At 43.4% G+C, this 25,131-nt stretch overlaps 1 protein-coding gene and 1 long non-coding RNA gene across 2 annotated transcripts in view; one reads left to right on the top strand and one right to left on the bottom strand.

The window, feature by feature from the left end:
• HSD17B2 (hydroxysteroid 17-beta dehydrogenase 2) overlaps window positions 1-25,131 on the bottom strand; it is a 91,798-nt gene that overhangs the window by 4,363 nt on the left and 62,304 nt on the right. Inside the window, exon 4 of the mRNA XM_003998308.4 lies at window positions 8,483-8,620. Within this exon, the coding sequence (XP_003998357.2) occupies window positions 8,483-8,620 (138 nt within the window). The remainder of the gene's footprint in view (window positions 1-8,482; window positions 8,621-25,131) is intronic.
• Window positions 554-23,997, top strand: LOC123382359. The gene is made up of 3 exons (XR_006590623.1): window positions 554-844; window positions 16,871-16,922; window positions 23,930-23,997. It is a non-coding gene; the product is annotated as an uncharacterized LOC123382359 (long non-coding RNA).

Below are 25,131 nucleotides of genomic sequence, written 5' to 3'. Positions count from 1 at the left end.
GGGTCGCTTTGACAACAGGGACCTATGGCATTTACTGTGTGGGATGCCACCTGGGAATCAGAGGGGATTTTTGATAACGGATCTTCTCTCTTCAGTTCCCAAGGACTCTCCTTTGGAATGCCTTTTAACCCCCTGGAAACAATTCAGATTGCAAAATTTAAGAAAGGACTGATCTGTAACACTGCATGGCCTTAGTGTGACCTCCAAGTTAGATCTCTCCTGTGGGAAACCGGAGAAATGGATAGAAGTACCCCTAGGTCCAGACCCACACGGCCCTAAAGGAGGACCCTGCCTAAGAGCCTCTTGCAGAATGTGTTTGGCCAGTAAACCCCTTCCTGATACACTGGACGATAATCGTCTAAATAAGCCTCCTCCGAATAAACCCAGGTTGCTGGAGGAAACACAGGCCATCCCTGACAAAAGAAACACTGACTCTCTCTCTGTTCCTCCTCCTAATAGATGTGGGGGCTTCTCCCTCCTTCATTCCCCAGGTTAATGGCTATAATTGGAACCAACTGTCTCTGGTAAGTCTATCTTGGGCTGGGGACTTTAAGGAGTATTCCCAAACAGCTGCCAAAATGCCTTTAATTTCAAGGAAGTTCCCGGTCTTCTCTGGCCTGACGTGGACTGCCGACCTCCACTTTAGTGGAAGGCTCTTCTGCCTTCCCCTCCCCCTCCTCCTGTTTCTGCACCACCTTCATGCACAGCCTTCACGACTGGCTCCAGTAGCATCTCGGGCGCCTCCAGCGCCATTGGTTCCTCCTCCTCCCCTCGCTGTCAAGGAGGGCAGAGACCCCCATTGGACTTACACTGCCCGCTTCAGATTTCTCCACCTGTGTCCCAGGTAAAAATTAACAATGGGGAACAAATTGATTGACTTTTAAGGGGACTCAGGGGGAACATAATTCAGTATTGAAACTAATTGAAACTTTTAATGCTACCTAGGTTTACCGAAGGTCAAATAAGCTCGTGTTATCTCTGTTGCCATTTGTCAGCAAAAAGATGACTTAAAATGATGGTTAATTTTGTGTGTCTCCAAGTTTTCTTGGGTAATTGTTAAGATAGCTTTCAAAGTCATTAGTAACCTGAAACTTTATAAACTTTTGCTGGGATGATAAAATGGGATTGAATTCATTGGACATCCAAGCTTTTCCAAATAGGATGGAGTGCTGAAGAACTGATTACTAAAAATAGGTTTGTGCTTTTGGCTTCCTACTGCAGAGAAACTAAGAATATTTGGGTCTGTCGGAAAACATGTCTTGTGCTTAATAGACTCACAAATTTGCCGTCTAAAGAATTCTGGTGTAACAGTTCACAATTGGTTACTACTTAGTTTTCACTGGAGACTTGGGCTTCTAAGAGTTAAAATTCTTCTGCTAAATGTCTTTGAGACTGATGGAAATAAGGGAAGCAACTATGAATTTTAAAAGTTACTGTAGAAGGTTTATGGAGGGAAATCTTTGCAAAGGAATTTTATATGTGGTCAGGACTCAGGTTGAAATTAATGGATTTTAAAAGTATATAGGTATAAGGTTGAAATTCTTCTTTTCTCTTTGTTCAAAAGACAAAGTTTTCTTGGATTGTTGATCTGCTCTTGATAAGAAAATGTAAACAACATGTTTTTATTTTTTCTCTTCTGTCTGCCCAGAAAATCAAAACTTTTATGTTTTGTCTTTATCAGGTCTTTGATTACACATTAAAACCTCTCAATACTATAGGAGCTGAGTTTTGCTAACTACTATATAACCAGACACGTTTGCCTTTGGAATCTCGTATTGCCACCTTGGTTAAATAAATAATTAAGTTTTGGGGTCCTTGGGTGGCTCAGTCGGTCAAGTGTCCAACTTCGGCTCAGGTAATGATCTCACAGTCCGTGAGTTTGGGCCCCACATCAAGCTCCGTGCTGACAGCTCAGAGCCTGGAGCCTACTTCGGATTCTATGTCTCCTTCACTCTCTTCCTCTCCCACATTTGCACTCTGTCTCTCTCTCAAAAGTAAATAAACGTTAAAAAAGTTTTGTTAATAATTAAGTGTTAAATTTTGTAATGACCTGTGGTCTTATTTAGGCATGTGCTTTATAACTTTCTGAGGTTTTTTAACACACTTCCCAGTATTTAAACTGTCAATGAAATCTTTTTGACTAATTAGGCCTTTTTCTTTGGTATGTTAAGTGACTCTGGAAGCATTGTTAAACAAATAATAAGCCTTAGGTATTGTTTGGGTAAATGCTATAACTATTCCAGAGATGAAATTCCTAAAGTTTTAATATGTTTAAAAAATTTTTTTTTAACGTTTATTTATTTTTGAGACAGAGAGAGACAGAGCATGAACAGGGGAGGGGCAGAGAGAGAGAGGGAGACACAGAATCCGAAACAGGCTCCAGGCTCTGAGCTGTCAGCACAGAGCCTGACGCGGGGCTCGAACTCATGGACCGTGAGATCGTGACCTGGCTGAAGTCGGACGCTTAACCGACTGCGCCACCCAGGCGCCCCAAGTTTTAATATGCTTTAATATGTTCTGGTATAAGACTATTACTTAGTATTCTAATTATTGAAGATCTCTGTGTCACAGAAATAACTGGATTTCCTTGCCAGCTGTAATGAACTCTAATCAAATCTTTAACCATTCCGATTGTTGAGTCTTTTGTCATTTATAGTTCTTGTTCTTATCCTCTTGCAAAACATGTTTCATCTTCAAGGAGACTCATAGAAAGGGCTTTGGACAAATACAGGTTTTTGATATCTGTAAAATCATAAAACTAAAATTGGTAAGAATTGCGAGAACTAACTAAAAAGCTGCGTTCAAACTGAACAAGAGTTAGTAACTTTAAGTAAATTAAGGAAGATGATGATAGTTTTTAGTTTTTGTGACTCTTGTCTGAAACGTTGCCGGCTCTCTAATGTTTGCTCTTCCAGATTAAGGAAGTTTTCTCTTAAGATATCTATGACTTTCGGAAGTGTGATAAAGTATTCATTGGTGGACAAATTAAAGCATTTAACTTTTCTCCCTACCTGTACCCTCTGAAATTCGAAAACTCTCAGTGAGGTTTCTTTCCTTCATGGCAATGACAGTTATTTGCAGAAGTTCAATAAGACTGTGTAACAGGACACCATTGGAAACATTGGTTATTTTCCCAAGGCTTTGGCTGGAATGTCCTATTTAAGAGACATGCATAGACACATATGACCCGACAGCTTTAAGGAACTAGGGTTGACTTTATGAAACGTGGCGAAATAAAGCCCCTTGGAAATGTTGGCCTGATGCCTTGCTTACAGAGTTCCCAGCAGCCTTACCACGTGAGGAAAGAATGTCACTTCCCCTGGCATGGGGACCTCATGAGGAGGAATTCACCCAAATCTACAGGTATTGCAGGCATGTCTGATGGCAAGTACTTGGCTTGGCTTCTGGCCTAGAGAGGTTAGAAAAGTTCAAATCTAGAGATTCCTTATAAAATGTTCCAACAAAGCAGATTTTAAAAAATCCATATGATCAATCGCTATCCTTGCTGAGCTTGTGTAAGTAATTAGGCCGAGTTTGTTAAAATTGGATTTGTTTTTACAAATGAATTAGTAGTTATTTGGCTATCTCTGGAAATGAGGGCAATTACAGAGAAAAATTAGGTTTCAATAACACATCTTCGTGGATATTAAATTTTAATACTACTTATTATAAACTAGACTAGATGCTGACTTCTTCTGGTTCCCTCAAATATTTGGCTAAGACTCTCCCTGAGTTAGGTTTCCAATCTTCTTCCATTCTCTTGATTTAAAGTCATTAAAAACTAAAACTGCCTTTTCCCTACAAGCCCTAAAAACTGATGCTGGACAACTGGAGGTAAACTTCAGAGAAATAGCCCCTGTATAGGGCCATCTTGCTTGTTATTCTGTGGGGATAATAACAAGACCCACGGGCATACAATTATTTGAACAACTGGAAAATGGGATGGATTTCCCCAACCATTGCATATGAAAAGCCTTTTCTCACTATAGGTACCTACCAGTAGGTAAAGACTATAGTGTTTTATTAAATTATTCACTTTTCGTGGGTTCAAGCCCCATGTCAGGCTCTGTGCTGACAGCTCAGAGCCTAGAGCCTGCTTTGTATTCTGTGTTTCCCTCTCTCTGCCCCTCTCCCACTTGTGCTCTGTCTCTATGTCTCTCAAAAATAAATAAGTGTTTAAAAAAATTGAAATTATTTACTTGAGGCCAGGTTTTAATTCATAAATCTCTTTAAATGAATATGCAAACTATATCCTCCCTAAACCTGATCTGACAGTTACTAGCAACCCACTCCATATAAACCCAGGAGACAAAGTTTATTTAAAGAATTGAAAGTCTAATACAGCAGGAGATTTAATTCTGAAATGAAAAGACCCCTACTGGGTCATACTCCCACAGCCATAAAATTAGAAGGACATTCCTCGTGGACTCAAAAATTAAATCTGTATCTGCCTGGGGCATTTGGGTGGCTCAGCCAGTTGGTTGAACATCCAACTCTTGATTTCGGTTCATATCATGATTCCAGGGTCAAGGGATCATGCCCCACATCAGGCTCTGAGTTGAGCATGAAGCCTGCTCAAGACTCCATCTTTCTCCCTCTGCCTCTCTCCCCAATTTGTGCTCTCTCTCTCTAAAATAAAATAAACAACAACAACAACAACCCTCTACATTCCTCATAGGAATCCAGTGTGCCAGCTAAGGGTGCCTTCGTATTCTTGTGAACCTGTGGAAGACTTCAGACTTCTCTTTAAATGAAAATGATGGTTGTACATTTCTTTCTCATTTTCCTTTCCCCCATTTATATGGGCCATTCAAAAGGATCAGCAGAGACATTTGAATTACAAACCAGAAAAACCCAGACTATTCAGCCACCTGTTTCCACTCTATCTGAGGATGTTTAGAGCTTGACATCTAAAAATCTTCTCCCTGGCAGCACTCAGGACTCAGACACTGGGTTTATAATTTGCTCTACCCATTAACTTATATTTTTCTTTTGTTTCCATAAAGGTGCCTCTTATTAATTACCTGACTGCTTGCTAAACAAAACAGCAGGTGATGGCTAATGCCACTTGCTACACAATTAAGGCCATAAATGATTCTCCAAATGGCATTAGATATTTTAACTACTGCACAGGCTGGAACATGTGCTATCATAAAAACAGAATGTTGTACATATATTCCAGATATCACAAGCATGTAGCAGGATTGCTAAAAGCTATAAATACTCAAATTGGCACATTAAACTATCGGTCTCTTTCCTTTAGTGATTGGTTAAACTCCTGGACTAGAGGAACATTTTGGGCAACTATCAAAAGTCTTTTATTCAGGCTTCCCTTTCTCCAAATAATATTAACCTTATTTTCTTGTCTTCTCTGATGTCTCCCTGCCTGGTGCCAAGACTCCTTCACGGACGTAACTTCCAGCTGATAAATGATCCTTTCTACTGAAGGAGGTTTATATATGTTGTCTACCTTGGATTGGCTACCTTGGCCTTTAGTAACTCCTATATAGAAATTCCCCACCTGACCAATGTTGACCCATAGGTAGGGACATCTCTATGCCCCTACTCAGCAGGAAGAAGTTACAGAAGGTAAGACCTTCCACCCTCAACAACCTTAAAGATTTAAGGGTCAAAATTGTTCAGGGGGGAATGATGTGGAAAACAAGGCAAAAGAAATGTACATAAAATTAAGTTGCCTTCTAACCTCCAGCCCATTGACAAATAAAATACTTTAGGCAGGCAGAGTATCCCATTCCTCCTGGAAGTCTCCATCTTAATGTTAATACTTTGCCAGAAGCCAAAAGCAACCTTAGCTTGACGATAGCCAGATCTCCAGGACCCTATGAGTCTTTAACAAATGAAAATCCTTTTGGATACTTCCTTTGTCTTTACCTCCCTAACTTCAAAGAATATAATCAGTCATTCCTCACAACCCGAGTACAGCTCTTTCTGCCCACAGGTCCAGTGCTTTAATAAGACCACCTTTTTGCACTGAAAACTTTCTTTTTCAGAATTCTTTCATGACCTTTGGTTCTGAACCCCAACACTTCAAACCACATCATTACAATGCCTACCTTCTAGGTGACGATTAAGTGAAATTGTGTATGTAAAGTGCTTAAAACCTGGTAATCATGAAATCTTAGCTATTTCTACTCCAGGAACTAAAAAATAGGGTATGTCTCCTTGAATGTCTTCAGAAGCTCTTTTTCTCTCTGAAGATTCCTCTTCTTGTGTCCCCCACCCTCCACCCCACCCCAGCTTTGAGCATCCTTCTCCAAACTTGAGTCCTCAGCCTTCCACTGTCTGGCCTCTTGCCTTGAGAGAGCCCATCAGGATCACCTTTAGACTAGGGCAGCCTCATGGAAAGAGAGGACTGAGCACTGCACCTAGAGATCTGCTTTCAGATTGCCAATCACCAAAGTGTGTCGCATACCCACATGTATGTATCACCCACCCCACACACCTGCCAAATGATGTCAATTAAGCATATCGCTCAGGGCTGTCATACAGATTAGGACCTATATGGGAAGGACAGGAGTATAAATTGGAACAATATTTTAAAAAAAATTTTTAAACTTTTGTTTATTTAAGTAATCTCTACACCCAACATGGGACTCAAACTCAAGACCCCGAGATCAAAAGTTACATACTCTTCTGAATGAGCTAGTCAGGTGCCTCTAGAACAATATTTTTTTAATATTTATTTTATTTTATTACTATTATTATTGTTGTTTGTTGTTTTGTTTGTTTTAGAGAGCATGAGCAGGGGAGAGAGGCAGAGAGAGAGAGAGAGAGAGCAAGAGAGAGAGAGACAGACAGAGAGAGAACCTTAAGCAGGCTCTGTGCTCAGTGCAGAGCCCAACATGGGGCTTGATCTCGTGACCCTGAGATCATGAACCTGAGCTGAAAACAAGAGTTGGACGCTCAACCAACTGAGCCAGGCACCCCTGGAATAATATTTTTTAAAATGGTTTTGTATTATCCACGAAAGCTGAAGACGATTAAACCCCATGAACTAGTCATTCCACTCCTGGGAATGTGACACTGGAAAAATCACATACATGTACAGCACCGAAAGTGTCACGTGCCAAAATGTTCATAGCTGAATTGTTCATAATTGTCCCAAGGTGACCCAAATATCCCATCAGTGATAGAAAAATCGTGGCACGTTCACAGAGTACTGAAAGTGAGTGAGCTGCAGGTACAAACCACACAGATGAACTGTGAAAGCAATGTTGAGTAAGAAAAGCAGACACGAGAATACATACATGCTGATTCCATTCAAAGTTCCATAACCAGTAAAGCCAAATCCTATTGTGTGTGATGCATGCATGTATGTAACACTGCAAAGAAAAGCAAATGAACAATTGCTACAAAAAATAAGAAAGTGATTATATGTTGAGGATGGGGAAGACTAGGACTTGGGCGGAGATCATATGGGCGCTTCTGGGCACTGGCAATGCTTCATTTTTTGATCTGGCTGTTAAGTGCATGAGTTTTTAAAGTAATTTGTTAAACTCTGTGCATATCTATTTCTCAATTTAAAAAAAATGAGTGTGGGGTGGGGTGCGTGGTTGGCTCAGTCAGTGGAGCATGCGACTCTTGGGCTCAGGGTTGTGAGTTTGAGCCCCACATTGGGTGTCGAGACTACTTAAAAATTTTTTTTAAATCTTAAAAAAATGAATTAATTTTAAAAATAAAAATAAGGAGCACCGGGCTGGCTCAGTCTGCACAGCATGTAACTCTTGGTCTCAGAGGTTGAAAGTTTGAGCCCCGCATTGGATGTAGAGATCATTTAGAAATAAAATCTTTAAAGGGGCTCCTGGGGGGCTCAGTCAATTAAGCACCTGATGTCAGCTCAGGTCATGTTCTTGTGGTCCATGAGTTCAAGCCCCGCGTCGGGGTCTGTGCTGATGGCTCAGAGCCTGGAGTCTGCTTCCGATTCTGTTCTCCCTCTCTCTCTGCCCCTCCCCCACTCATGCTCTGTCTCTGTCTCTCTCTCTCTCAAAAATGAATAAAAACATTTAAAAAATTAAAAGAAAGAAAACTATATGACATCAAAACTAAATTCCTTTGTGGAACCGATGCAGGGGAACAACTGTACGCTGAAGAACCTGGCACTTGCCCTTTTATTATTTTTTTTAATGTTTATTTTTATTTTTGAGACAGAGAGTGACAGAGTGTGAACGGGGGAGAAAGACACAGACTCTGAAGCAGGCCCCAGGCCCTGAGCTGTCAGCACAGAGCCCAATGCGGGGGCTTGAACTCACGAATTATGAGACCATGACCTGAGCCGAAGTCAGAAACCCAACCGACTGAGCCCCCCGGGCACCCTGCCCTTTTATTATTAAAAGAGGCCCATCTATCCCAACTCCTCTTTGGCCAACCACTGAGGAGTTTGGTTTGAGCTCTGTCAAAACAAAGGACCCTCAGAATCCCGTCCAGGATGAACGCTGAGGGGCTCCTGGACTGAGACACTTACTTGTTTTGAAGCCTCCAGGCTGGATGACAGAGACTTTAACTCCCCATTTGGAAAGCTCTTGTCTCATGACTGCTGAAAACATGGTCAGAGCTGCCTTGGATGAGCTATAGGCTGCCAGCTTCTCCATTGGGACCCCTCCTGCAGGAGTAATGAGAGAGAAAAAACATTAGGTCTGAGGTTCTTATCTGTTCATCCACTAAGTATTTAAACAGGACCTACTGCATGCTAGGAACCTGTATGTGTGGTGGCCACAGCAGACAAGGGCCCTCTGTACCCAGATGAGTGCATATTCTTGGTCACAACTGCCCTCTGGCTTCCTTTGCTTCTGCTTCCCTGGCTGCTCCATCACAGTCCAATGACAAGCCATATAAAGGGCAGTCTGTCCCAACGTCTAAGCTAAATGTGATTGAGGTGGGTTAAAGAGGATCTGTCCCAGCCTCTGACCTTCCAGGTTGGCCAACCTCCATTCTGAGGTTCCAGGTGGACATACCTGGGGAAGGGGCACTGGTCAGCCCATTCCAGCACCTGTAGTTGAACAAAGTGGGTCTAATACTTGTCACAACAAAAGGTAATGCACACCATGGGGAACAATGGGACATTTCTGTATGAGGGAGTGAGAAAGGGCTTACTCTAGAGCTGGGTAGATGCTCTTCATGGCACCTGATCACACTTGGTTCAGAAGCTGGGAGAAACAGCCTGAAACTGGGTCTATCATCGGACCCGATGTTCAGGAGGAGCTATGGAAAGCAGAAGGAAAGGAAGCCAGAGAAGTGGAGTGACCCTAATTGGAATAAAGGTCTCTGCAGGTGTAATTAAAGTGCAGATCTCAAAACGAGACCATCCTGGATCAGAATAGGCCCTAAATTCAATAATAGCTTTTCTTGTAAGAGACAGAAAAGGAGGAGACACAGGAAAACAGGGGAGCAGACCATATGGAGATGGAGGCAGAGATTGAAGTGATACGGCCACAAGCCAAGGAATGCCTGGAGCCCCCACAAGCTAGGAGAGTCACAAAGGCATCCTCCCCTAGAGCCTTCAGAGGGAGGAGGCCCCACCAACACCTTGCTTTCAGACCTCTGGGCTCCAGAACGTGGCAGAACAAGTTCCTTTGGTTGTAAGCCACCTGTAATTTTTACAGCAGCCTTGGAAAAGGAATGCAGATGTGTTCCTGGCATTCATTACCTGGAGGACGCTGAGAGTGGGAGGGGGTGAAGACGGTGAGGGAGCATAGCACTGAGGGGACCTCATGGGGAACCCAGGGTGGCTGGACATTAGGGCTCTCAGCTTTGGCAAAGGTTTCCCTGGTCAATAAAGCAAGCCCTGGACAAATGGCTAAGCAAGCTCGGATGTAGCCACACAGTGGAATACCACTCAGCCATTACAGGGTCCATTGAGAGGGGGGCGCCTGGGTGGCCCAGTCAGTTAAGCATCGATTTCGACTCAGGTCATGATCTCACAGTTCATGGGTGTGGAGCATGCTTGGGATTCTCTCTCTCTCCCTCTCTCTCCCCCACCCCCTTCCCCACTCTCTCTCAAAAATAAATTAACATTTAAACAATTTTTTTAAGTGCCTTAAAAGGAATGAACTTGAGAGGTGCCTGGCTGGCTCAGTCAGTGGAGAATGGGGCTCTTGATCTCAGGGTTGTGAGTTTGAGCCCCGTGTTAGGTGCAGAGATTACTTAAAAGTACTGTTGTTCAAATAGAGAGAGTGGGGAGGGGCAGAGGGAGAGAGAGAGACAGAGAGAAAGAGAGGGAGAGAATATTAAGCAGGTTCCACATTGAGCGTGGGTCTCAATTTCACAACGCTGAGATGATGACCTGATCCGAAATCGAGAGTTGGACGCTTAACCACACGAGTCACCCAAGCACCCCAAAAATAAAGTCTTAAAAAAATGGAATGTTGATAGACACAACAGCATGGTTGAGTCTCAAAATAATTATGGTGAATGAAAGAGCCAGACAAAAACCAGTGCGTGCTGTATGATTCATATATTTAAAATTCTAGAAAATGCAAACCAATCTATAGCGATACAGATAGATCAGTGGTTACCTGCAGCAGGTGGGGGAAGGATTAGAAAGGGGGACATGGAAACTTTCGGGGATGAAGGACATGTTTACCATCTTGATTGTGGTGATGGTTTCCTGGGTGCATACATATGTCTAAATTTATCAAATTGTGTACTTTAAATATGAACGGTTTATTGTATGTCAATTATATCTCAATTTTTTAAGGGTAGGGAAGGGAAGGAGGGAGGGAAGAAGGAAGGAAGGAAGGAAGGAAGGAAGGAAGGAAGGAAGGAAGGAAGGAAGGAAGGAAGGGAGGAAGGAAGGGAGAGAGGGAGGGAGGGAGGGAGGAAAGAAGGAAGCAAGGGATGGAGGAGGAAGGAAGGAAGGAAGGAAGGAAGGAAGGAAGGAAGGAAGGAAGGAAGGAAGGAAGGAAGGAAGGAAGGGAGGAAGGAAGGAAGGGAGGAAGGGAGGAAGGGAGGGAGGGAGGAAAGAAGGAAGGAAGGAAAGAAGGAAAGAAGGAAAGAAGGAAGGAATGGAGGGAGGAGGAAAACACCACCACCTGGCTTCCAGAGACCATAGACATGTCAGTAAGTGTCAAAGATGACTTCATGGGTATTTTTCTCTGCCTAAATCCCCCAGGACACTTGCACAACTATCTCTGGATGGGTGGAGGACCTCCATCGTTTCCTGCTCTTACCTTTCCAGGCATCCCTGTCCTACCAGCTTTCCCAGCCTTTGGTGATTTCTCACCAAACCAAACATGGGTCCAGTTTTCCACATGTGCTTGTCTTTGTTCTTCTGACTTCAGAACTTTGCAAATGATTCCTCTTCCCTGCCAAAGTCTCTTATTCCTCTGGTCAGGCCTGTTCCATCCATGGGAGAATATTTTCCTAGCTCTGAGTTCTCTTGGCCTGATTCCTACCTCTATCCAAAAGTTAAAGTTTTCAGTGTATCAGAGACCACAAAATATGGCTCATGCTCACATCTAACATTTATTGAAGATCATTTATTAAGAGATACTTAAGTCATCACCTTATGATATGTAGTAGGTAGAACAACTGTTGTCTGATAGGTTTTCAGCTACCTCTTCCCAGACCACTATAAAACACTAAGCTCATTTCTGCACACAGGGAAAACATGACTGCGATGACCGTGATCTGGTTTGTTAAAGAGCAATCTTAGTAGAGACATTGGCCATTTCTAGTCATTTAATGAAACCATGCCTTGAATTTGATTGTCTACCCATGATGTGAAAGTCATACAATGCAATTAAAAGGAAAATGAGGGGTGCCTGGGTGGCTCCGTCGGTTAAGCATCCAACTTCAGCTCAGGTCATGATCTTGCAGTTCATGGGTTCGAGTCCTGGGTTGGTGTTTGTACTGACAGCTTGGAGCCTGCTTCAGATTCTGTGTCTCCCTCTGTCTCTGCCTCTCCCCCACTCACATTCTGTCTGTCTGTCTGTCTCTCACTTTCAACAATAAATTTAAAAACACATTTTAAAAAAAGGAAAATGAGGGGTGCCTGGGTGGCGCAGTCGGTTAAGCGTCCGACTTCAGCCAGGTCATGGCCCAGAGCCTGGAGCCTGTTTCTGATTCTGTGTCTCCCTCTCTCTCTGCCCCTCCCCCATTCATGCTCTGTCTCTCTCTGTCCCAAAAATAAATAAACGTTGAAAAAAAATTTTTTAAAAAGGAAAATGAGATGATAAAATGTATGGAAATGAATACATATAAGTACAGATATAATTGGGAAAATCTGCATAAAACTGGTAAATTATCATTATCAGTATACTACTTATAATGTTGTACTATAGTTATGAAAAATTTAACCATATATACCCAGGTCAAAGGTACATAAGATCTCTCTCTATTCCTTCTTAAAACTTTGGCTAAATCTATGATAATCTCCATAAAAATTTCAATTAAAAAAGAGCACAGCATCTGCACCCCGTGTTTATTGTGGCATTATTTACAATGCCTAAGACATGGAAACAATCTAGGTGTCCATTGAAGGATGAATGGATAAAGAAAAAGTAGTACATATGTGCAATAGAATATTATTCAACCATTAAAAAGGAAGGAAATCCTGCCATTTGCAACAACATGGATAGACCTTGAAGATCTTGAGGGCTTTGAGGGCATTACGCTAAGTGAAATAAATCAGAAAGAAAAAAGAGATAGTATGTAATCTCCCTTTTAGGTGGAATCTACAAAAACCAGACTCATAGATATAGGGAACAGGTTGGTGGTTACCAGAGGTAGAGGGTGGGGATGAAATGGGTGAAGGCAGTCAAAATGTACAAACTTCTAGTTACAACATAAATACGTTCCAGGGATGTAATGTACAGCATAGTGACGACAGTTAATGATAGTGTATTGTATATTTGAAAATTTGCTGAGAGTAAATCTTGAAAGTTCTTATCACAAGAAAAAAAATGGTATCTCTGTGAGGTGATGGACGGTAACTAACCTTTTGTGGTAATCATTTTGCAATATATACATGTATCAGATCAGGATATTGTGCACCTTAAACTAGTACAATGTTATTTGTCAATTATATCTCAAAAAAACTGGGAAGTGGGGAGATGGGGAGAGCATAGGCATTGAGGTAGAGATACCTAGAATAGTTCATGCCAATTATCATCCTTATTCTTACATGATTATTAAAGCTTTGGTCTGGATCACATAATTCCCTTTTGGGAAATACTCATCCTTACCTCCCTGCTTTTGTAGGAAGGCTATCGATCAATGGTTTTGTCCTTCTCATTGAAAGGGGCAGACTGGGCAGTCCCAATACCCCATTCCCTGGACTTGGAGATTGGGTTGGGGCTGAGCATGTGACCTCAGTTGAGCCAGAGTCCTGATGTAGACGGCAGAAGGGAGATGGCCTTATTGTTTATTCCCGGCTACGTAAGTATGCGATGGTAGAAAACTTGAACCCCCAGGCCACTTTTGCTACCACATCAGAGAAGGTAAGCAAAAGAAACCAGAGCAAGAAGGGGGGAGCAGGAGTTGGAAGTGGGGGTGTTGAGGGAAATAGGGAGTGGAGATGGGGGAGAGTTAGGATGATCCCATCTTAGAACTTAGTTCTATCTAGTCAGTTGGTAAACTAATAAATTCCTTTTCCCTCTTCTGTTTTAGCTACTGTGAAGTTCATCCCTGTCACTTATCCTGGGCACCTGTATGGCTCAGTTGGTTAAGCATCTGACTCTTGATTTCCGTTCAGGTCACAATCTCACAGTTGTGAGATCGAGCCCCAAGTCGGACTGAGCATGAAGCCTGTTTGGAATTCTTTCTCTCTCTCTCCTCCTTTCTCTCTCTCTGCTTCTCCCCTACTTGTTCTCTCTCTCTCTCTCTCTCTCTCTCTCTCTCTCTCTCTCTCTCTCAAAATATAGTAAATGAACATTAAAAACAAATAAATAGGGGCACCTGAGTGGCTCAATTGGTTAAGTTTCTGACCTCAGGCAGGTCATGATCTCATGGTCTGTGGATTTGAGCCCCGCGTCGGGCCCTATGCTGACAGCTCAGAGCCTGGAGCCTGCTTCGTATTCTGTGTCTCCACCCCCCCCCCCCCTTTGGCCCTCCCCCGCTTATGCTCAGTCTCTCTCTGTCTCTCAAAAATAAATAAATTTTAAAGAAAAATAGAAAGAAAGAAAGAAAGAAAGAAAGAAAGAAAGAAAGAAAGAAAGAAAGAAAGAAAGAAAGAAAGAAAGAAAGAAAAGAAAAGAAAGAATCCTAAGGCTTAACTAATGACATTTCAATCCAGCATCTGGCATCAAATATTAAACTTAGGTTCCTGTCTTGCTTCAGATAACCGGCTGATGCTTTTTAAAAGTGATTTCTAGTTTCACAAAATTTTAAGAATTCCAGATCCAACGTTTCCATTTACTGGCGAGAAAGGCCAGTTAAAGCAACTTGTTCTAGTTTGCAACCCAGTTTGCAGGGCTAGACCATCCTCACTTCTCCACAATTTTATAGATGAGGGGAGCTTGGCCAGCTTCGAGGCCAGTTAGCAGAGGGGAGCGGTGAAGAGCTGATCTTTGAGCTAACACTGCCTAGGTTCAAATCCCAGCTCTGTCATTGATTAGTAAAACCTATTAAAATTAGGTACATAAAATTTTGTTTATTTACCTCTTTTCTTTTTTAATTTTAAAGTTTATTTATTTATTTTGAGAGATACAGAAACAGCTTGACTACAGGAGGGGCAGACAGAGAGGGAGAGAGAGAATCCCAAGCCGGGTCCATACTGTCCGCACAGAACCCGATGCAGGGCTCAAGCTTAGTAAACTGCGAGATGGTGACCTGAGCAGAAACTGAAAGTTCGACCCGACTGAACCACGCAAGCACCCTTTATGTTTATGTACCTCTGTCTTTTAATCTGTAAATTAATAATAATGATGGTATATGCTTCATAGAGCTGTTGTGAAGGTTGAATATATCAATGTATTAGAATAGTGCCGGGCACAAAGTGAGCTCCATACAAGAGTGTTACTCAAGGTTTTCACAATTATCTCAACAGCCCAAAAGGCTCCATTTGTTTGGTGTTTCATAGATTAGTAAGTGCACCTGTTTCAGGATCTCCCACAGTACTTGTGATGTGGTTTTGGAGTGCTGGTGGGGGTCCCGAGCTGAAGGCCAAGAGAGAATTCTTGAGATGTCTTTGGTGCAAAAAGGTGATTTTATTAAAGCATGGAGACAGGAGCTATGGGCAGGCAGAAAGAGCTACCCTGGGGTTGTGAAGAGTGACTGATTATATACTATGGAGCTGGGCAGGGGGGCATAAAGGAAAAGGGAGGTTTCCAAAAGGAATTTCGTATGATAAAGAGGACTCTTAAGATACTGGAGGCCTTGTGAATTGTAGAGCTAAAGTTATTTTTCCCTTAGTAAGGCATTAACATTAAGACAGTTGGGAGTTTCTTGGAGGAATGTTTTACTCTGCCTATCTCGAATATTTGTCAGTGGGCTCCAGGTTGTAAGGAAATTTAATTTTACCTACATTTTCTTCTTTGTTCCCCACGCCAGTGGAGGGGAGGGTGATGTTAGGGCTCCAGGAAATTGACTCTATAGATTTCCAGAGATTGCCTTTTTTCCTTGTAACTCATTAAGACAGTTGCAAAGCAATGAAGACTCTTGTCTTGCAAGACTGTGATCTCTATCAGTTAACCGCTTGTTTTTCCCTGTCCTTTGCTCTTGGGCAGCCAGGAGTGCCTGAGGAATGTCACACAGATCCCTCCTGGTGGGGGGAGGGTCGCTTGTGGGGTGTTAGCTTGTGCTTTGCTATCAGATTGCCTCTGGTGCCTTCATCACTTGTTTAGTGGATTCCTAGGACCCACCCTAGACTTGCTTGCTAACCAGACAGACTGGCTCCGTCAGGACGCAATCAATCAATAAACCAACCAACCAACCAATCCAAGTGATTATTTTTTTTCGAATACTAAACCTTGAACTGTTACATTAGGGTCTGGGTCACATATTTCTGAATAGGTGAGATCATGGAGATGCACTCCATGCGATACATGGAGATGTAATGGACGGCATGACAGGTGGTAAGAATTTGTCACATTCCCTGTTATCAACCTAAACAGAAAACACACTTCAGACCAAAGAGTTAAGACACATTTGTGTTTTGTATGGTGTTGCACTCTGTGAAATTGACATTGTTAGACCATTTCTGACCTACCAAATGGCAGTCCTGGAAGGCTCAACTTATAGATGCAACCCTGCTGTTAATGTTTCAAAGTAGTATCTGAGATTCCTGGGGGCATCAGATGAAGTAAGTGGAGATGTGCAAAGCTTGCTGTGCGAGAGCCACACAGGGTCTCGGGGCACTCTCGCTTCCGGGCCTTATGCACCCCTTCATTGCCTGCCCAGTTAGATTTTTATAATTTGTTCCATGTTTCTTTTTTATTTTTTTTTTATAAATTTTTTTTTCAACTTTTATTTATTTTTGGGACAGAGAGAGAGAGAGCATGAACAGGGGAGGGGCAGAGAGAGAGGGAGACACAGAATCGGAAGCAGGCTCCAGGCTCTGAGCCATCAGCCCAGAGCCTGACGCAGGGCTCGAACTCACAGACCGCGAGATGGTGACCTGGCTGAAGTGGGACGCTTAACCGACTGCGCCACCCAGGCGCCCCTGTTTCTTTTTTAGAGAGACACACAGAGTACGAGTGGGGAAGGGACAGAGAGAGAGAAAGAGAAAGAGAGGGAGACACAGAATCCAAAGCAGGCTCCAGGCTCCGAGCTGTCAGCACAGAGCCCAATGCAGGGCTCAAACTCACGAACCTCAAGACAGTGACCTGAGCCTAAGTCGGACGCTTAACCGACTGAGCCACCCAGGCACCTGTTGCCCAGTTAGATTCTTAATTTCTGGTTTTGCTCTCCTCAGGTGAAAATCCTATTGCCAGAAGGCAGCAAGGCAAGAGGTTGCCACGAACTTGGTAAGTTTATTTCCATTTCTACAGAGGAAACTTGACTTCCAAAGTAGAGGGCTTATCCACCGGGGTATGGGAGAGCTGGTAAGGGATGTGCAACCCTGGGTGTATATGTGGGCTACAGCCTTAAAGACCATGCAGAGAACTGATGTAATTCCAAGGAGGCTACGTCTTGGAAATTCACATACTCATCCACTAGCTGACATTAAATGAATCCAGAGAGACGAATATATACTTTGTGTTCGTTTTTAAATTTTGTTGTTTTAATTCCATAACTCAGTAGGCATAGTAGAATCACCTTGGGAACATTAAAACATAATAAAACAAAAAAGAATGCCCAGGCTGTACTCTAGAGCAGTGAAATACAAACATTCTGGCTGTGGGATCTGAACATCCATCAGTATTTAAATAAAACCCTGCAGGTGATTTTAGTGTGAGGACAGCGCTCTGAGTCAGTGGTTCTCAGACTTTGGGGAGCATCAGAATCACCTCGGGAGCTAACGAAGCACCCTGAGGTCAAGGTCCGTCAAGGAGGAAAAAGCCTAAGCTTTTGTGGTGTTCCCCAATTACGCAGGTGAAACTGATTTACTTCCAGGACCCCAAGTTTTGAGCACCTCTGTCTCGTGCAGCTAATTGTTTTAGAACAGTTTTCATACTTGGTAGCCAGTTAGAAATGCCTGGGGAGCTTTAAAAAAAATCTATTCCTGTCCCCACTCCCATGTGATTTAATTGGTTTGTGGTTCACAGGCTCTGGAATGTTTTAAAGCTCCCCCAGGTGATTCTAATATGCAGACAGCGTTGTTAAACACTTCTAAAGAACATCTCTGAAAATTTTCCATGTCCTCTGGACATGGAAATGCTAATAACAGCTTGCAATCTGGGGAGAAAAAAACACCCTACGATTTCTGTTTTGGCTATAGAAGGTTCACATATGATCTCAGAAGTTGGATAAGGACCTGGCAGTGTTTATCCCTGATCTATATCTCACAGATGTCAGAGGGGTGGGATATGTTGTGTTTCGGGACTGAAATTAAAGAAATTTTGTAATGCTATGCTGGATGAAGGCAGTTTTTGTGAGCTGTATAAACCTCGGTCAAAATATATTCCTTTCAAGTTACGTGTAGTGAAAGCCAGTCTCAAAAGTTTGCATATTGAATGGTTTCATTTATGTAATATTCTTGAAATAAAGGGATAGAGATGGACGAGAGCAGATTCATGGTTGTCAGCGTTGGGAATGGGAGTGAGAGACTGGATGTGGCCATAGAGGGTTATCTTGGGAGATCCTATGGTGATGGAACAGTCTGTATCTTGATTGTGTTAGAAGTTACAGGAAGCTATATATGTGATACATCTACACAGACCTATGAGCACACACATAAATGAATGCAGATATAACTGGTGAAATCTCAGTAATTCTGTGCGTCGTAGTAATGTCCATTACATGGCTTTGGTATTTTTTAAATTTTTTTAAATGTTTATTCATTTTTGAAAGACAGAGAGAGAGCACAAGCAGGGGTGGGGCGGAGAGAGAAGGGGACACAGAATCCGAAGCAGGCTCCAGGCTCTGAGCTGTCAGCACAGAGCCTGACGTGGGGCCCAAACTCACGAACCACGAGATCATGACCTGAGCCGAAGTCAGATGCTCAACCGGCTGACCCACCCAGGTGCCCCACATGGCTTTGATATTTTACTATTGCTATGCAAGATGTTATTAGGGAGGTAAACAGGACTTGTTTGTACACTTCCTTGCAACTTTCTGTGAATCTATAACCCTTTCCAAGTGAAAGTTACAAAATACAAACTCCCTTTAAGACATGCTTAACAAGGGAGCCTTACTTACCTCTCAAGTAGGTCTTTGGCTGTACAAAGGCCCATAAAGTCTCCTAAAGTTTTGTAACTGAAACTAGAAATTTAAGTTTTTTGAAGTTTGGCATCGGAGGCCAAGAAAATAAGGCCTAGCTTATGTGAAATCTTAAAAAATGAGAAAAGCCTCCTGAACAAGCTAGAGCTTTGGAAACATCTGCCAAAGTTGCAACCAAATTTAAAGTGACAATATACCTCTTTCCCACCCCATCCCACACATAACCCCCTCATAGATGTGGGTAATGTGAAAGTAAAAGTTTGCCCTCAGTGCAGCACTTGCTTAGGACGCATTAACGTTGAATGTTAGGTTTCCCCACAACAGATTCTAAGTAGCCAATTCTAATAAATGATTCAGTACCTGGGGTGACTTAATACCCAGTCAACAACGGGACTTATTTTAACCAACCACATACAGACCTACGGACTCCTTCCCCCTTCCTAACTGCAAAATTTCTATCCTTAGTGTAGCCACCGTGACTCTAGCATCCCATCCCCCTCCAGAAGATTCCATGTTCCTCTACCCAGTTTGTCTCAGGGAAATATGCAATGACTTTGTTACCTGACAGGTGAATAAACTCAGCATTCATACTGTTGATACTGTTGGTCATGGACTAAAACCAAGGGAGACTTCAAATTACAATTTTAGAGTCTACAGAATTCTAGAGACCTTCTCTCTCTCCCAAGTGTCCTCAGACAGGGACTCTTCCTGCCTCTCTTGGTGTGGCATACACAATAAGTTCGTAACATTTCCTGAGGTTCTACCAGCCAAATGGCCTCGATGTCCTCTGAGGTCACACAGGACCTCAAAAACTCTTCAGTGCCCCCGGATCAACACAGGGAGATCCTCTCTTTTCTACCTAACACTAGCATATAGTGGGTACGTAGGAATTATGGGAGACAAAGGGTTTTACAAGTGACAGCAGCAGGCAGAAATATCGCAAACTTTCAGCCTGAGGCTGAATAGGAAGGAAGTGATATTGTGATTTATAATAAGAGATGTATATGGTCTTTGACCCATTTCTAGCACACAGCTCCTAAAATGCTTGGAATTTCCTAAGTGATGACAGCAGCAAAAGTGTCTTGTTATGTTAATGAGGTGACAGGAGCTTGCCTAAAGGTGGGGACTGGTTGCTGAAGGAACCAACAGCTCCATTAGAGGGGCAGAACCTTCCCTCCTTTCCCAATCCGCCAGCTACCGGGCTAGGGGCTGGAGACCGATGGCCAGAAAACTTAATTAATTGTGCCTAGGTAATGAAGCCTCCATAAACACCCAAAAGGAGGAGGTTTGGAAAGTTTCCAGGTGGTGAACACTTAACACACAGATTCAGAGAGGATGGAGGCTCCTTGGCCTTTTCCTATGCTGTGTCCTATGTATCTCTTCATCTAACTGGTGATGCATAGCCTTTAATGTTCTGTGTAATAAACTGGTAATCTAGTAAGTAAACAGGTTTCCTGGGTTCTGTGAGCAGCCCTAGCAACTTAATTGAACCCAAGGAGAAGGTCGTTGGAACCTCTCTTCTACAGCTGGCGGGTCCAGAGGCACAGGTGACAATCTGGCATCTGAAGTGGGGGTTGGGGGGACAGTCTTACAGGACTGAGCCCTTAACCTTTGGGATCTGATGTTCTTTCCAGGTAGATATTGTCAGAATTAAGTTGAATTATAGGACAATCCACAGTAGAACTGGGTATAGGATGACACTCCTTTATTTATTTATTTTTTAAATTTTTTTTAACGTTTATTTATTTTTGAGACAGAGCATGAACGGGGGAGGGTCAGAGAGAGAGAGGGAGACACAGAATCTGAAACAGGCTCCAGGCTCCGAGCTGTCAGTACAGAGCCCGACGCGGGGCTTGAATTCACGAACCCGCAAGATCATGACCTGAGCCAAAGTCGGACGCTTAACCGACTGAGCCACCCAGGCGCCCCGGGGATGACACTCCTTTATACGGCGTCAAAAAGAAAAACCATAGGCCCCAAATGGAGTCGCTTATGCTAGGCCACATCACCAACAGGAGGCTTAATACCTAAACCAACTGTAGTTTCAACTTCCTCCAGACATGTAGTCTTACCTGGGTCAGTCAAGGGTTTTCTTATCAGCACCAGTGAGGTAATCTGTCACATACCCTCCCCACCACCCCCAAAGGAAGATGAAGTCATGATAAGACCCTCTAACCCCTTAGGGAAAGTGAATTTACCAGAGGCAATCCTTTCTTTTCTTTTGCTAATAATCTCCATACCCCACCTTCCTTCCTATAAAAACCTTCCGTTTTATGCAACTCCTCAGAGCTCCCCTTTACATGATAGATAGGGTGCCCCCTAATTCATGAATCAGTTAATAAAGCCACTTAGGCCTTTGAAATTCACTTTGTTGAATTTTTGTTCTTTGTTAAAGAGCAGGGGTCCGGGGTCCCATGCTCACACAAACTGTCTCATTCTCTAATATCTTCCTAAAACAGAACTCACGTGACCTTTTCTCAGGAGAATGTAATGAGAACTCCCAGCCAGGGTCTCCCTCCTCCAAGGTGATCTGGAGTCAACTCAAGCAACAAAGTCCATTCCTTTATTGAGTTCTTTCAAGCTGGAAACACAGACCAGGCACATGGTCCCAGGAGAGGCAGGTTTGCTAATCTCCTTGAGGCCTGGTTAGCAGAAATTTGACACTAATAGTATCTGGTGGTTCCCTTGTAATCTGACAGTCTCCGGGGATGTGACAAACTAGTTGAGTATCAAAGTCTGGGACGTTGTCACTCCAAGTGTGGTTGGGAACCAACCGCCGCCGAGAATCTTTAGAAGGACAAATCCTCAGGTCCCACTCGAGCTAGGGCTATTGAATCAGAAATCTTGGGGGTGGGCACAGAATTTTCTTCCTTATTGTGGTAAAATACATACAACCTAAAACTCACCATTTAGCCGTTTTAAGGTATACAATTCAATGGCATTTAGTACATTCACAGTATCATGCAAGCATCACTGCTGTCTAGCTCCATACCATTTGCATCACACCCAAAGCAAGCCCCCTCCATCCCTTAAGTTGTCCCCTCTCTTTCCCCTTCCTCCTCCCCCCCCCCCCCAGCCCAATGCTAATATGCTTTCCATCTTTCTGGATTTGCCTCTTCGGAGCATTTCAGATAAATAGGATCATCCAATACATGGCCTTTTGTGTCTGGCTTCTGTCCCCATAATCTTTTCAAGGTTCATCCATTCTGTACCACGTATCAGTTCTTCATTCATTTTTATGTATTAATAATATTCTAGCGTATGGATAGATGACATTTTGCTTATCATTTCAACAACATTTGGGTTGTTTCCACCTCTCCCAATATGAATAATGAACGCTACGAACATCCCGTGTACAAGTTTTTGTTTGAACACCTGTTTCTTGTTCTCTTTAGTATATACATAGGACCGGAGTTGCTGGCTCATATGTAATTCTATGTGAAACTTGATAAGGAACCACCAAATGTTTTCCACAGAGGCCGGGTCAGCAACTCATGAGGGTTCCGGTGTCGGCACCTCCTTGTCATCAAGTCTTGGTTCTGGGTTTTTATTTTGTTTTGTTTTTTATAGCCATCATAGTGGGCATGAAATGCCGTCTCGCTATAGTTTTGATTTCCTGCCGTTGTTTTGAAGTAGCCTTCTTGGTGATTCTAATGCATGTGAAATTTGAAAAAGTTGTCCAGGGACCAGGAGCATCCACTCAGGAACTAGTTTCTGAAATGCAGGCTCTTAGACCAGTTAGGGTCACTCAGTCAAATTCTGCATTTTTTAAAAGTTTATTTATTTATTATTTTGAGAGATAGAGAGCACGCGCACACACTTGCGCACAAATGGGGGAAGGGGAGAGAGAAGGTCCCAAGCAGGCTCTGCACTGTCAGCATGAAGCCTGATGCGGAGCTCGAACTCACAAACCTTGAGATCATGACCTGAACTGAAGTCAGAGTCTTAACCCACTGAGCCACCTAGGTGCCCCAAATTCTGCATTTTAATAAGATCTCCAGGTAATCAAGACACACACACACTGGTGTCTGAGAAGTGTTGGTGAAGGAAACATCCCTAAGTTGCTGACATTTCCTGGTCATCATTTAAATCTTCTCGAGTTAGGGCCTGTGTTTTTAATGCCCCATTTGTCTAATATATTCTTGTTGGACAGTCTGGAAAAGTCAGAGGAACGCAGAACTTGGAGTCAAAGAAGCAAACCCAGTTTTCAACCCTGACTCCAACACTCACCAGCTGGTTGATCCAGGCTAGTGTACTTGATCTAGAAAAGGAATTAATATCTGCACCCTGCACACTTTAGAATTAAGATTTTAGGCATGTGTCAGCATCTAATACAACTCAGCCCAAAGAAGTTCACTGAGTCTGGTTCTACCTCCTCCCTTTGCCCAACACTAATCCTGGTTATTTTGTGAGAGTTTTAGGGAAGCAAATTTCAGCTGTGGCCTCCTCTCACATCACTGAGCAGCTGTTTCCTTAAGGCAGACACCTGGCAAGAAGTTCAGGATTGATCCCATAGTCAACTTTGCTGCACTAAGTATGACCTTGCTCGAGGCTGGAACTCTGCAGGACACCTATAATGTATCGACTTGTAAGAACCTCTTGGGCCACTTACTTTGATGAAAAGTAATTTTAATGCATTTTAAATAGCTCAATGGGGTGGGCAACTATTACTTTCTCTCAGTAGAGAGGTCCCCCTTTTACTAGTGTGCTTTCTATGCACCTGTAGCTGGGCTAAGCACTCAGAACGCACAAATGCATTGAAATCTACAGCCAAGACCAGAGGTTCTCTACTGGGGGCAATTTTGGACACGGGTGCACTCACGCACACATACATGTACACATGCTCCCCTCCTGCCCTCCCCCCCCCCACATGTGGCAACATCTGAAGAGTTGTCATCACCGGAGGTGGGTGCCGCTTGCAACTACTGGGTCGAGAACACAGACGCTGCTAAATATCCCGCAGGACATCAGACAGTCCTACACAGAAAGAATTCGCCTCCCCTCAAATACCAATAATACTGAGGCTGAGATATGTTGCCCCAGACTCAGGCATCGCCCAAGAAACATGCTGCATCACTCTGTTGTGGACCGATGATAAAATCGACTCAGACTCGTAGAAAAGTGGGGTGACCTGTCTGCAATTACCCAACAGGTACAGAGAAGAGCAGGATGCAAACCACAACTGGCTGAACATCCCTGGGGTCGGAGTTGTTTTATAAGGTTTGTTTTCAACCGTTCTTCTTCAAGCATAGCCTGCAACTGTTTACTCTGCAATTTAAGGGCAAAACTGGCCAGAAAAAGCTCTCAGAACTCTCAAACAAAGATTTTTCAACTGCCCTTTGTACAATCAATCAGAGCTGCCTCCCAATTCCTCTAATACTTGGTTAAATATTTATCCAACTGCCTTGCAGGGATTAAAGAGCTATTCTGTTTCTGTGAGAGGGATGATAAACACGATTACAGGGTTAGGTTTCTCCTAGAGCAGGTGTGGTAGGATGTGGAAGTAATGACCTGTGGGGGTGATGTGCCCCCGGGGGCCAGTGTGTGACAGGCAGCGGGCCAGATGGAAGGTAACTCAGTGTCACAGTCAGGGGTGGCGATGCCAGTGGCTGTCAGGATAAAAAGCCCTGTACAGGCACAACCACGGCCAGCCTCAGAGAGGCCCCTCAAGTCTGCCACCTGTCTGTCCGGTGCGAGGCTGCTGCTTAAGCACGTGTCCCTGCATATCGTCTTAGCAGGGCCCTCAGAAGAAGTGGTTATTCTTACCCCCAAAGTCCCATGAGGAAGCTGCAGCCCAGAGGTTCAGGACTTTGTTCTGGGTCACTAAGTTGTCGGTGGTAAAGACAGTTTCCAAACCTGGGTAGTTCGTCTCCATTCTAGGAGGCTGGCTTCCTCTTCCTTTTGAAACCTGATTCTATCTGTAGAGCTATGTGGTATCTCTTGCACCCCTTCTGTTTCTTGTTCTTTCTTTGGGGATGGGAGATGAGGGAGAGGAGGGTGTATTCACCACATGGTGGACTCTTCCCTGATCTCCTGGAAAAGATGTTAAAGAAGCTGTGTTTCGTCCCTACCCCAGTCCTATAACTTCCCATCCATAGGAGTGGATCTAGATGTAGAATGGGGCACCTGAGTGGCTCCAGTCAGTTAAGCATCTGACTCTCGGTTTTGGCTCAGGTCATGATCTCATGGTTCGTGGGTTTGAGCCCCGCGTCAGGCTCTGTGCTGACAGTATGGAACCTGCTTGGGATTCTGTCTCCCTGTCTCTCTGCCCCTCTCCTTCTCTGCCCTCCCCCACTCACACTCTTGTTCTCTCTCTCTCAAAATAAATAAATAAACACTAGATGTAGGTTATGT

The sequence above is a fragment of the Felis catus genome, chromosome E2, assembly GCF_018350175.1.
Source record: "Felis catus isolate Fca126 chromosome E2, F.catus_Fca126_mat1.0, whole genome shotgun sequence".
Taxonomy (NCBI): Eukaryota; Metazoa; Chordata; class Mammalia; order Carnivora; family Felidae; genus Felis; species Felis catus.
This window is presented reverse-complemented; position numbering and strand designations above follow the sequence as displayed.